This window comes from Centroberyx affinis, unplaced genomic scaffold, assembly GCF_046629955.1.
Source record: "Centroberyx affinis isolate AG114_WGS23_722 - 3 ecotype Tasmania unplaced genomic scaffold, CSIRO-AGI_Caff_v1 ptg005115l_1, whole genome shotgun sequence".
Lineage (NCBI taxonomy): Eukaryota > Metazoa > Chordata > Actinopteri > Beryciformes > Berycidae > Centroberyx > Centroberyx affinis.
Genome location: NW_027282534.1, coordinates 26,767 through 41,197, shown reverse-complemented (window position 1 = coordinate 41,197; position 14,431 = coordinate 26,767). Strand labels below are relative to the sequence as shown.

Genomic DNA, 14,431 nt, shown 5'->3' with positions numbered 1-14,431 from the left:
GTTACTTTCCACCACTGCATTTAAAATACAGCAAAAGTTATTGAGTTATTTTAAGAAAAGGTTTACTGCTAACTAGAGCTAACGATTTGCAGTTGCATTGTTGCAGTTGCAATTACATGATAGCTGGATGATAATTGATTCTCTCTTTACCCATAGACCCTATATCTCTCTAATTACTGAATTATTGTTCATTCAATATCCCCTCTTTCTCTCCTGTCTTTCCCTGTATCTCGCTGCAACTATCCTATCATCTCTCCCTCCTTTCTTCCCTCGTTTCCTACCTTCTTTCCTCCTTCCCTCCCTCAGTACATTAAGGATTTCTACAACAGGACGGTGGTGAGTCGTAATGGAACGGGACTCAACGGCGAGACCTTGACCCTCATGTATTCTCTCACCGTGTCCGTCTTCGCGATCGGAGGTCTGGTGGGCTCCCTGATCGTGGGCATGCTGGTCACCCGCTTCGGCAGGTAAAACACCTTTCCTATTGATCCGTTACCATGTCCACTATTATAACATTCCAAACAATTTTTTGAGTTTTTGTCTCTGAGAAATCAGCTCCAGCCTCCTATTAGCATTTGTTTGCAATGTTAGTGCAAGTCAATGAGGTATTAAACCATTGCTTTCAAAATCCCATCATTCAAGTGCTTTGAGACAATTATATTACGTATTCTTACTAATTATAATAATAACTTTATATGTATAGCACTTTTCTAAAAACAATGTTTATAAAGTGCTTTACATACAATAAAACCCAAAAGCACTGTGATGTAAAACTACCACAATAAATGATAGAGCTGAAAAATAAAAAAAATAATTTAAAAAAATAGGGTAACATTTTACAATAAGGGTCACTAAGTTAAGGGTTAGTTAATGCTTAATAAGCATTAACTAACCCTTAATTAACAGTTAACTAATGTGTAATTTACTAATGGTGTTCATGTTAACTAAGGTATTAATTTATACATTATTTAATAGTTTATAAAGATGACTATTAAATAATGTATAAATTAATACCTTAGTTAACATGAACACCATTAGTAAATGATTACCAGACACATAGTTAACTGCTAATTAAGGGTTAGTTAAACTTAGTTACCCTTATTGTAAAGTGTTACCAAAAATAGGAAAAAAAGGTAATACAAGAGATAAACAGGTACAACTAAAAACAAACTAACAAACAAACAGAGATACAATTAAAAACAGATGGAGCTTTACATAATAGTGTATGCCGAAGAAATTACCAAAAATAGGAATGAAAGGTAATACAAGAGATAAACAGGTACAACTAAAAACAAACAAACAGAGATACAATTAAAAACAGATGGAACTTTACATAAAAGTATGTGCCAAACCACAAGAAAGCAATAAAATGGAGATACAGGTACAAGTAGGCTACACTAGGCTAATACTACAGCTGTGGAAGTATATGGAGTGGCTTGCGTAAGAGTTCTGGTTTCATACCCCATTGACTTGTGCTAGCATTGCTAACAAATGGTAATAGGGGGTGTTTGTCGATTTCAGAGAAATACAAGCTCTGATGTAAAAACTTTTGGCGCATTCTAAGACGGGGCTTTGTTAGTGATGAATAGGGCAGGCTTATAAAAACCGCTGGACCTTACCTTTAATGCCACCTTTAAGCTGCTGTGCGGATCAAACGAAAGGTCGAGTGGAGTTTGACCACAGATGGGAAAGATCCGTCCTTGCTTGACCTCGGAGCTGTACTTGGACGCCGGCTCCGCTCTGCCCCCCGCTGCCCTTACTCAACGCCCCCCCCCCCCCCCCCCCGCTAGACTGTGTGGCCTTGAGGGTGGATAGTGGCCAGTTGGCAGTGGCCGGCCTAAGAGACACTCAGCAGCATCTGGAGCTGCCTGGACACACACACACACAGCTAACACACACCGAGAAAACCCGAGCGGCGTAAAAAGAAGGGTTTCAAAATGACACTCGTATGATAGAAGAGAATCAATATCTGTTTCGTGTACAAGGGTGAAAGATAGGGATCTAGTGCAAGATCTGGAAGTCACAACCAGAAACCTACACACACACACACTTACATTGGCACGAAACGCATTTAGATCAGCCCCTTCTATCAATCACACCTCCTGTCCTCTGTACTCAGACCTAAGCGATGACCCCCCACCCCCACCCCCCCCCCCTCCCTGGCGCTCTCCGCCCTTCAAAGTGCACTACCCTCGTCCCCTCTGCCCTTCAGAAAGTGGGCCGCTCTTCAAAGTGCACCGCCGCGGAACCCCAAAAAAAAAAAGTTCCGATCGGGGCCGAAAGCCCCATTCATCTCCCCCGGTGTCATCGAACTTCGCCGGACATTTACATGCAAATGAAAAGCGAGGCGATTTACAATCCCATTTACGGGCTGATCAGTTTCTCCACACAGCAGTGTTTTATGGCTAATCACAGCTTATGACCGGCGTTAGCGTTTTATGGCTAATCAGAACTTATACAGGCGTACTTGCCTATCATTTTGACTGTGTGCATATCGGTGGCGGGCGGGGGGGGGGGGGCAGGGTTACTGCTATCTGTCCTCGGACCAATATACCGCCGATGTCCTTGCTGTTTCATAAACCTCCGCTTCATATGCTTTTATGTATATTCATAATCCCGGCCTACTGCTTGTGTATGTGTGTGTGTGTGTGTGTGTGTGTCCAGGAAAGGCACGGTGGTGAACACGACAGTTCTGGTGTTCATCGCTGGCTCACTCATGGGCTTCAGCCGGATCTGTGGCTCGCCGGAGATGGTCATCTTCGGCCGCTTCATCACAGGCATCCACTCAGGTATATATATACACACACACACATTTCATTCCGGTAAGTGGCTGCGTTCTGTACCTTGACCCCCCCCTCCTCGTGCAGGCATCTCTCTGAGCGTGGTGCCGATGTACCTGGGCGAGATCGCCCCGAAGAACCTGCGAGGCTTCCTGGGTCTGGTGCCGAGCATCTTCATCGGCACCGGAGTGTTCGCCGCCCAGATCCTCGGCCTGCACGAGCTTCTGGGAAAGGTAGTCGAACGTCCTGATAACACCCTGAAAAGTTGTTTACATCCACACATCATGACTAAACCTCAAACCTCAAACAGCTTGGAAAGACTTGGACGCTTGGATGTTCCTGCACTTATCACTGTCATTTACATACCATTGAAATAGACTAGGTGATGTGTTTTTAATGTATTTTAGTTCGTAACAGGTTGTGGTTATAACTTTCATCTTGGCATATGGTATACCGTATGTTGCTCATTGGAGAATTTTGTGCCTCATACCGTTTGAGTATGATTGGCCTCAATTAGGGTTAAACGGATATGGGTTTTTGAAGGCCGATTCTGATGTTTTTGGATTGAAACTGCCGATTTTTGCCAGTATTTTGAGCCAGTATTCATTATCTTTAAATTTTATTACTTTCATGCCAACAATCTCCCCCCAAATTTTGTGTTTCCCCAAGAATTTTATGGAGTGAAAGCCTCTGAAACAGCATTTGGACCATGAGACGCTAAAACTCTCCATTGAAACCCAGGATAATGAGAATAAGAATAATAATCTGAAAAAAATATTGATGCATACTTCTGTGGAATCAGTTCAGGTTAAGGTCTTCCCATAGACAACCAGTGTAGTATTGATCAATTCTACAATAAACATGTAATCAATCAAACTGCATCATATCCATCATATCAGAGGTGGACCACACTGACTGGACCAGATCTGATTTTTAATAAAAGGCCAATATCGGCCCTATATATCAGTCAAACCCTATTCAGGATCACAATAAACTGATGAGAAAAACATTCCCACCACATGTGTTGTAATGCTTATAGGAGGAGCACTGGCCCCTCTTCCTTTCTCTGGTGGTGGTACCCACCTTCATCCAGCTGATGCTGTTGCCATGGTTCCCAGAGAGCCCCAGGTACCTGCTGATTGAGAAGCACAACGTCCACGCCACCATCACAGGTCAGTGTATTGGCATTGCCACACATACAGGAAGGGTTGCAGGTTGGAGTTTTAGATCTACAAACAGAGCTGCTCTGGAGGCAGAAATACTCTCGTTGGTTGAGTTAAACCTCAGTGGGTGGAGCCAAAGAACCAAAGTAACAGTAGACTTTCACTTGAAATGCTGCCCATGTATTCGTATTCAACTATTTTCTAATCAAACAACTCAATTTGGTCCACTGCTCCTTTAGAATAACCCTCAATTAAATAGGAGTCACTTTTGAATGCAACATTAAGATGGTGAGCAGGTTCCAAAATGAGCTGATTAACTGAACAATCGTGCTGGATCATCATCAACCCAAGGTTTGGGTAAAGTCTCAGCAGCAGCAAAGTTAGTATCTGTTATGGATAAAGTCCAGAATGACTGTGTTTTATCCTAAATGGTATATTGTTATCACCACTATTATGTAGTGAGAAGGGATGAAGTGGAGGGTAAATTCAGTTTACTTATCTTTTTTTATTTGCAGAATAGAGTTGAACCACCTTTTTGGCCTGACATAAATCCTCATGACATATATATAAAGTTTTAAGCGGCTTCTGAAAACTCATTTCTATAGGTTAGCCTTTTTATAAAAAATCTCTCTATTTTCTTTCAGTTTTTTTTGTTTGTTTTTTTTTGGTTGTGTGCTTTAACTTTTGCTAACGTGTCATATGCATGTATACGTGTGTTTGTGTGTATGTATGTATGTAGGTATGTTTGTATACTTGCATTTGTATGTGTGTATTTTATATGTGAAGCACTTTGTAACTGTGTGTTTTAAAAAGTGCTATATAAATAACATTATTATTATTATTATTATTATTATCATAGTACCACTACATCATAAGTAGTATTAAACTGAGGTAAGTTATGTGAGGATAGGGACGTTTTAGGAAAAATGCTTAAATAGAATAGATTTTTGTTTATACTGATGGTTGTTTAACTTATGATGATCACTGACTGGAGATCACCCACCTCTTCATTTACCACTGCATCACTGGTAAAAAGTCACTGCACATAGGTTCTCTTACTCAAAAACTAGTGTAGCTCTCATTCGTTAACTTTCCACATCCAGTGCCGTGACTTTCCTTAACACCTGTTCCCCCTCTCCCTCAGCTCTGAAGTGGTACAGGACCAAGTGCAACATCCAGGCGGAGATCGAGGAGATGCAGGAGGAGCAGCGCTCCCTGTCGTCCGTGGACACCATGTCGGTGTGGCGCCTCCTGCTGGACGACACGGTCCGCTGGCAGGTGCTCAGCGTGGCGGTCATCAACGTCGGCATGCAGCTGTCCGGCATCGATGCTGTAAGGATGGGAGGAGATCACTGCTTCTGTTTTTTTTTTTTTTTTTAAAGTGATTACAGTTTTATTAGAAAGTGACAATAAGATAGGATGAAATTTTAATGATCCCTGTGGGGAAATGGGATCATTGCAGCAGCAAATGGTAACAGGATACAGCAGAGAAAAATAGAAAATACATAAGAATGGAGCAAAGCGGTGGTGTTAAACATAGCGCAACAATTACATCACTAGAAGTTATTAAGTAGACCTATAAGAATGAAAAGTATGAATTATATTATATTATGTTATGTTATGTTATGTTATGTGAATAAACTGCATATATGCAGCGTGTGCAAAATAGTAAATAGTAAAATAGTAAAAAAAAAAAAAAAAAAAGAAGTGTGCAAAAATAGTAGGGCATACTGAGACAAATTAATGAAAATACAAAAACAAAATGAAATATATGCTATAGGAATAAATCTAAAATTGTCAAGACCTCTTCAATATGATGAGGAAAAATATGAGAATATGAAGAAAAACATATAAGATGTGCAGAATGCGTCTAGATGTGCATTGAAAAAAAACTGACTTAACAATTTAGAAAAAAAATTCACAGCAAATAGACAACAAACAAGTCTCCCTCAGTATTCATCATTTCAATACAACAACTAATAAATATTGGTTATTGTTACATGTGATTACACTGGTTTGAAGGTTTGAAGGTTTAGCAGGTGTTTTGGTATAAAATGGTGTAAACAATCATATTCTATCCCAGCTCATTCTTAACCGGTTTGTGCTTACGAAGTGTCTGCTGTTGAGTGCCAAATGGTTTCTGGGAAATGGAGTCTTTAGGCTACAGCGGAGTGGGCACAAAATGGCTAAACTCAGTTCTTCCGCTTTTCATTTCCACTCTTTCTCTCCCACTCGACATGTGAAGTCTCAACATTTAATTTCGCATCTTGCTCCTCTTACTTTTCACCCCCTTTGTCCACCCCCATCCACCCCCCTCCACCCCTCCACCCCCCTGCTTTCCCAGCTCCCTCATCTGATTGATCTAGCTTATTAGACAAAGACTCTGAAAATGAAAACAGGCCTAAATGATCCCTCATTGTTTTATAAGCCTCGCGTGGTCCTGTGAATAAACCCAAAAGCCGGTGTCATCATTTTTCCGCCGATACAATTAGCCAAATCCCTTCTCTGAATTATGCCCCGGAGATTCATTAATTATTCAAATGATTACCGGGGCGCCTGGGCCAGAAAGTGCACACTGTAAGCGGTGGAGCTGAACTCATTAGCGCGCCCTTCTCCAGGCTGTATTTTTAGCTGCTAATTAGCTCTGCCTAAACAAAGTGGGCCAGTGCTGAAACATGCTGATAGTGGGGCCAGTGCTGATGATGATGATGAAGATGATGATGACGATGATGAAGATGATGGTGGTGATGACGCTGGTGATGATGTTGATTAGGATGGAGGCGATGGTAGTGATGACGATGATGATGATGATGATGATGATGATGATGATGATGATGATGACGATGATGACGACAAGGATGATGATATGATGATGTTGATGCCGAGGACAACAAGGATGATAATAGGATGATGATAACAGTGATGATGAGGAGGATGATGTTGGTGATGATGAAGATGATAATGATATTAGAGATGATGATGGTGATGATGATGATGATGATGATGATGATGATGATAATAGTGATGATGATGATAATTATACTTGATGACAACAAGGATGATGATGATGATGATAATGAGAATAATGATAATGAGACCAGTGATGATGATGATGATGATGATGAGAACAGTGATGATGATGATAATGAGAACAGTGATGAGGATGATGATGATGATAATGAGACCAGTGATGATGATGATAATGAGAACAGTGATGAGGATGATGATGATGATGATGATGAGAACAGTGATGATGATGATGATGATGATGAGAACAGTGATGATGATGATAATGAGAACAGTGATGAGGATGATGATGATGATGATGAGAACAGTGATAATGATGATGATGATGATGATGAGAACAGTGATGATGATGATGATGATAATGAGAACAGTGATGAGGATGATGATGATGATGAGAACAGTGATGATGATGATGATGATGATGATAATGAGAACAGTGATGATGATGATGATGATGATGATAATGAGAACAGTGATGATGATGATGATGATGATGATAATAAGAACAGTGATAAGGATGATGATGTAATGATACCAGTGATGATGATTATTATTATGATTATTATGATATTATGATGTAGTGGTGGTGATTATACTTTTTTATACATTTTTTCAGTGATGATGATGATGATGGTAATGATAATCATTTTGATGATAACATTTATGATAATGGCGAAGATGAGAACAGTGATAGCGATGATGGCAATGATGATGAAGGTGGTTGACGATAACAGTTTTGTTGATAATGAGAACAGCAGTGATAATAATAACAGTGATGATGTCATGATGATGATGATGATAGGGTTGGTGACTGTGATGAGACAGATGCCTGAGGTGATCTTTAGGCCTAAGTGGATGTGACAGTTGGCAAACCTTGGCACAGCTCCAGGAGCACCACGGGATGGTGTGTGTGTGTGTGTGTGTGTGAGAGAGAGAGAGAGAGAGAGAGAGAGAGAGAGAGAGTTTATGCCAGCCATGTGTCTGTGTATTCATCTACCTGGTCTTTTAGCCGTCACCGTCTGCTATCTCCAGTTAATACCCCTCCTGTCTTGTGTTGCGTCCCCTAAAGCCTCAAATTGAATTGAATTGAATGTGAGCGGATGTCCGCTGCCTCTCTGTGGCAATGTACCACCTGTGCAGCCCTCCGGTCTTCAGCGTATGCCTCCACATTTTGAATTTACTCCATTCTTTTTCTTCTCCAGGCACATGTCACACCATGGGAAAAAAGTTTATTGAAAAGTTTTGCTTTTCAGCTACCCTAAAAACACTCGTAGGTTGGAGCTTGTAGCTAACTAGCTAGCTTTGACTAGAAGGCTTTCAGGTGATGTAACGCACCCTCTGGCGGCCATGTTGGAGGTCTTCATCTCCTGGGCAACAGTGGGTGTGAACAGCTCATTGCATTTCTAAACATACAACTTGGCTGTCTCAACAGTATGGAATATGATTCATTTCTGTGCTGTCTTTGACAGCACAGAAATTTAGTTTTGAGTATTTCACCACTAATAAATATGATTGATAATGTCAGCTTGTTAGCTAGCTAACCATAGCATCTGGTCAGCTAACCATCATTGTCTTGTGAAAACATCTGATTTGCACACTAGCTAACTTATCTAGTAAAGCTAGCGTTAGTAGTGGCTAGCAGTCGCATGTTGACATCAGTTTCTTCCAAAAAACATCTGACAGCTGACTCTTCTCAAGCTACAACTGTATTTTGGAGACTAGATTAGGGCTAAAGACAAGACAGTTGTGTCAAGGGTGTTATTTAGCCATTATTTGCACACAGCCAATTCTCCACTGGATGTCCACGATGGCGTCAGATGTAGTTGCTGAATGCAAGTTCAAAGCCTCCAGTAAAGAATGCTAAAAATGCTAAAAAAGCATTTTTAGCATTTTTTTTAACCCTATGGTTAACTGAAGTGTCAATGCTGAAATGTTATCCACAAATTGGAACAAGTGTGTTGAATAAAAATAAGCATGAATGAAAAAAATCAAGGTGTGTGTTTTCTCCACCACAGACCTTTGAATACAGACATGCCAGTGCCAGAGACCCAGTATACCACAGTGAGGACAGAAGCAATAAAAACAGGAAACAGAGCTGATGAGACTGAAGAGACGACCTGGGAATTTGATCACATTGTAACCTGAAATTTTGCGAGAGAGAGTTCAACTTTCATCAATTCAACTTAAAAGAACTATATTTTATCCATATCTGCTAAACAATAATCAGCCTTAATCACACTGTTTTCCCCGCTCCATCCTTCTCCACTAGGCCCGATACTCTATCAATGTATAATTGTCATAGAAATCATATCTTAGAGCAAGAGACAGATCAGCTCGTTGAGGCAGGATTGCGTCAATGATCCTTTTAGGGTTTCAGCTCTCAAGTGTTTTTTTTTCTTTTTCCCCAACAGATCTGGTTCTATACCAATGACATCTTTGAGAACGCGGGTATCCCAGCACCAGAGATCCAGTATACCACAGCAGGAACAGGAATCATAGAAATCATTGCAGGACTCATTGGGGTGAGTTTACAAGTTAGAGAGATTCATACTCTTGTGTTACCTTTGTTTTCATTGGTTTGGTGTCTTTCTTTCGTCATTTTCTTTCGTAATTTCCTTTCTTCTTCGCTCAATTTCTTCATTCCGTCTTGACTTGACTTGACACCTTCATTTAAATACATAAAACCCCATTGAGAGCAATGTTCTCTTTTACAAGAGATCCTGTATAAAAAAGTGTGGCCCTTTAACAGTGTGTGATGTGAGCTCTGCCTGTCCCCTCCTGCAGTGTTTCACCATAGAGAAGCTGGGCAGGAGGCCTCTCATCATCGGGGGCTTCACCATGATGGGCATCTGCTGTGCTGGGATCACATTCGCACTCATTCTACAGGTGTGTGTGTGTGTGTGTGTGTTTGAGCTTGTGCATCTATGCATGTATGCACAGTTATATTTCCCTCATTGGGGGTGGCGGTAGATGCCTACAAGCGGGGTTGTGAGTGGAAGGTTGACGGATTGAATCCCTGAACCAGCGGGGAAAATGGGAGGAACAAGTATTCTCAATGTTCCTTCGAGCAAGGCACTGAACCCCTACCAGTAGAAGACTGTGATTGTACTGGCCAGCTCCCGGTGTGAATGTGTTGAACTGCATGAATGTGAAGCAAGGCATCGCTGGAAAGGAGCAAGGAGCTCAGTGGATTTTCCCTGGATAGATTAATTTTTAAAAAAGTTGCATTGTCCCCAGTGTGATTTGACTGACCTCCACTGTTTCTCCTCCCTGCAGGTTCACTTATCGTTTATGCGCTACATCAGCGTCGGCTGTGTGGTCGGCATCATCGCCGGCTTCTGTATCGGTCCAGGTAAGTTGCTCTACCTGTTCCAGAGAGTGTTGGTGATCAGTATGGGCTGTTTTGTTTCAATCCCGTTATAGTTGAGAAGTGATTTTGAGATAGCTTTTACACATATTTTTCACACATGAATGATGCATGTTTTATGTCATGCATGATGACATAAGACCTTGTTAGATTTCTAAATAATCAGTGTTCAATTGAATTTTTTGATTACTTTTTCCTACACTTTGGCATTCACTTCCGTTTTTGGTGATACTCAGTTAAACTTGGAAATAATCCTAGAATAAACTTTGATGATGCTTGACAGTGACATAAACAGGGTTTCAGTTGATATACCACAGACTCACATGGTACTGAGGCTCAGAGTGCTTTGTGTGATGAAATGGCGCCCTCTAGGGGTCACACTGGACAAGTTCTTAAAGGGGAATACCACTGAATTGGAAAGTTTCAAAATGTAATTCATAGGGCAGCTCCAGATTTGTAATCTTGATTTTTACATCCCTACTCTCTGATTTGTTGCTCTATGACAGTTGCTCATATTTACACAATTGATTGGACTGCCCAAGACCACAGGAATAACATATTCTGTTTAAATTTCTATATTTGAGTGGTGTTCATTTACATTACATTATAGGCATTTAGCTGATACTCATCTGTGTTACATTTAACACAATCAGAGATAAATATGGCAATTATGCATGCTGAGAACTCTGTGTGATTTGCCTGTATATCCCCTGTAAGAGAGACAAATAAGAGAGATACGGTTTAATAATATGTATTCTATGATGTATGACTCTCCCGCCTACATGCTGCCCTGGCCCACACTGGATTGGCTGACTCTGTTTGTCCCTATTAGCCTTTCTCATGCCTTATTGGTCTGAAAGATGATGAATGAACATGAATAATCAAATCAACATGAATAATGTATTACAGAGCCGCTCATCAGTAGAAAAATGTTCCTCTACCTAACCCCATTGAAAATGCATGCAACTAATGCCCTCTTTAGTTGTAGTCATTGATAGGGTCATTAGAAGTGGTGCAACATAATGTATGGCTTATTTTCCACAGTGACCACAAGTGACCGGGTGATTTAAGTCCCACATGTAGATAAGAACCTTGTGTGTGTGTATGTGGATATGTGTGCATTTGCATATCTAACTAACATAATTTAATTCCTAAAACGGCAATGCAATGAATTATTGTGGATTCAAAATATAGTAACCCTCTGCAACATGTACTTATCATTTAACTGTCAGTTGAAAACCTTGTGGGATCAAAAGCCAACCTTTCAGGAATGCATTTCAGTGCAATAAATGAATGAATATAAAACATGGGAATAAAAACACAGACAGAGTTAGAGGTGTGATTTCTTGGTTCGTGCCTGTTCCAGCGGGCGTTCCCTTCCTGATCACGGCGGAGCTGTTTAAACAGTCCCACCGCCCAGCAGCCTACATTGTGGGAGGATCACTCAACTGGATATCCAACTTCACCGTGGGCTTCGTCTTCCCCTTCCTGCAGGTGAAGGCTCTTTGTTTTCGTCAGAAGTGGCTGACCTGCACGAGCATTTGTCTTTTCTAAATGTAGTTACCGTGCCAAAACCTAGTCTCCACCTGACTAAAGATGCTAGCTGTTTCTTCCCTCATCATGTCTGCCATCTCTTTAGCTTTGATAACACGTATTTCCATCACTTTCATTTACCTTTACCCTCTCTTTTGAGTCTACTGCTTACTACCTGAGATAAACTCTGTCTCATCTGGTTTCAAATGCTTCAGCGATCAGTTGATATGTACACTTTGTGACTAATTCCTGGTGCTACAGCTCACTTTTAACTCTTACGTTGCATGATATTTGCCCTCACTGAACATGTCCTCCATGTTGGCTCACCATGACAGCTTTCATTCCCCTTGAAGGGTAGCTATGTTGCCTCTTTCCTCAATAAACAATGCCCATGCTCTTACCTCAGCCCTTTATAATGTCACATAGGTTAACAGTGGCCAAATCTAGACAAGTACGAAATCATGAAATCATACATATTTTAGGAACTAAATACGAAATTTCATATCAGGAGTAAGCGTGTGCAGATTTGGCTACTGTTACCTTATCTGTCTTTGCCAAGCATTGCCCCTTCTGGCATAGAGGCTTTGTGTCACAAATCTCCTATCAACCACATCTGGCTCCATCATGAGGTTCATTGAAGAATTGGCTGTGCGCAAATAATGGCTAAATATATAACAACCGGGCAAGTAAAATGAAGATGTTTGAAAAAGTCTGTTGTGGTGTGGGCCAGGTCAATTCAGTAACATTAAAGTAAAAGTGAATAGTCTGATGAGGTAGATTTGTTTCCAAATTACTGTGACACAGTAAACTGTCTTGTCTTTAGCTCTAGTCTCTACTCCAAAACACTGAGTTGTAGCTTGAGAAGAGTCAGCTCAGTTAACCTGAACAAACTGTTAGCTAGCTAACTAGCCAGCAGACTAATTTTGCAGTAGTAACTAATGGTAATGTTAACATGCAACTACTTGCCACTACTAATGCTAGCTCCTACTAGATACAGTATGTTAGCTAATGTGCAAATCAGATTGTTGTTAGCTGACCAGATACTATGGTTAGCTAGCTAACAAGCTGACATTATCTAAACGCAACATCAGTTAGATGCATCAGTGGTGAAATGATCAGTTCCTAGTCAAAAACTGTACAGAAAAACTCTACTGAACTCTGTTGAGACGGCCAGGTTGTACGTTTAAACACAATCAGCTGTTCACAGCCACTGTTGCCAAGAGAACTGAGCACCTCCAACATGGCCACCAGAGGGTGTTTTACATCACCCTAAAGTCCTCTATATGCACTCTGCTGTGGGCACTGGAAAGCAAAATTATGGTATGTATCAATTTGGGACCCTCAGTGTCAAACTAACTTTTCTGTCCCATTCCCCAAACCCCGGTTCATCCATCCACCCCACATCCGCCTCCCAGATGTCGGCAGGGTCCTACTCCTACCTGGTGTTTTCCACCGTTTGTCTGTCCGTGGCCCTCTACGTCTACCTCGTCATCCCAGAGACCAAGAACAAGACATTCATGGAGATCAGTCGGATGTTCGCTAAGAAGGAGGCCGTCCCAGAGACCCAGAGCCTGGCCCACGTGGATCAGCTGAAGCTGAGGAAGATGAACGGCTACGGCACCCTGGAGCACGGTTCGCTGGAGTTCGACAGCTCTTCCTCCGTACCTTAATGGAGGTTCAGGTTCTCTCTGGGAACAAATCAATCAATAGCTCCCCTTACTCTCTTATACTCTTGGTGTATTAACTCAACAGCAACTCAACACCGTAACGCAACAGCACCCAACTGGACCCAGTGGGCTCAAGTTGGGTCAAGCTGGATTTTTCACTTGGGTCAGGCTCAGGTTCTAAAATATTGCTGAAATATCGCTGGTCATTTGCAATTATTGTATTTGCAGGTTCTTACCAAGTTTGTGTTTTAGTATGATTTGGACCCTCAAAAAGCTATCCTCCTCAGGCTTGCTTTGCGTTTGTGACACAAATATTTCAGGGTGAGATCAAATTTTCTGTCCCAAGTCAAGATTTACTACAGATGATCACTAAACGGCAGAGTTTTTTTAAGCATTAGCATGTTAGCTTTGATATCATTCCTCATTGAAACCTATGAGCACCACTAGCTGCAAGCTACCAAGCTACCACCAGGTCATACCAACTGTTTGAATGAAGAATGCTAACAATGCTTACAAGCCGTGTTTAGCATAGTAGAAGGACAGTTGTCAACACTTTTTCCACAATGTGAAGGCAAGTGCCTGCATAGTAATATATCATATTACTAAAATTCCAAATGTCACCCCCTTTTGGACAGGATCCACCAAATTATCTGTATCTGTCCATTAGTTATCCATTGTTTCTCTATAGCTTTCTTATTTCCTGTATTTTAAAACTTGATGTCAGAAAGACACATAGCAATACTCATTAGCATTCATGATGAGGGCTGATAAATAGGAGGGGAAGCAGTCTAAGACTATATAGACACAGCTTATTTGAGGATGAAGAGGTGTGAGTGTCAGAGTATGAATGTGTGAAAGAAATTAACCATTTCAATATAATCTTCATCTTTTCTA

General features: G+C 41.1%; 1 protein-coding gene across 1 annotated transcript; it reads left to right on the top strand.

Moving 5' to 3' along the window:
* Positions 1-297: 297 nt before the first annotated feature.
* On the top strand, positions 298-13,540 carry LOC139666758 (solute carrier family 2, facilitated glucose transporter member 9-like; the record flags this gene model as incomplete). The annotated part of the gene is made up of 10 exons (XM_071546077.1): positions 298-467; positions 2,665-2,789; positions 2,868-3,013; positions 3,820-3,952; positions 5,088-5,275; positions 9,382-9,492; positions 9,755-9,856; positions 10,247-10,322; positions 11,704-11,831; positions 13,286-13,540. Coding segments are annotated over 10 exons (1,434 nt in total), but the record flags the coding sequence as incomplete, so codon positions are not given.
* Between the last annotated feature and the right edge of the window lie 891 nt (positions 13,541-14,431).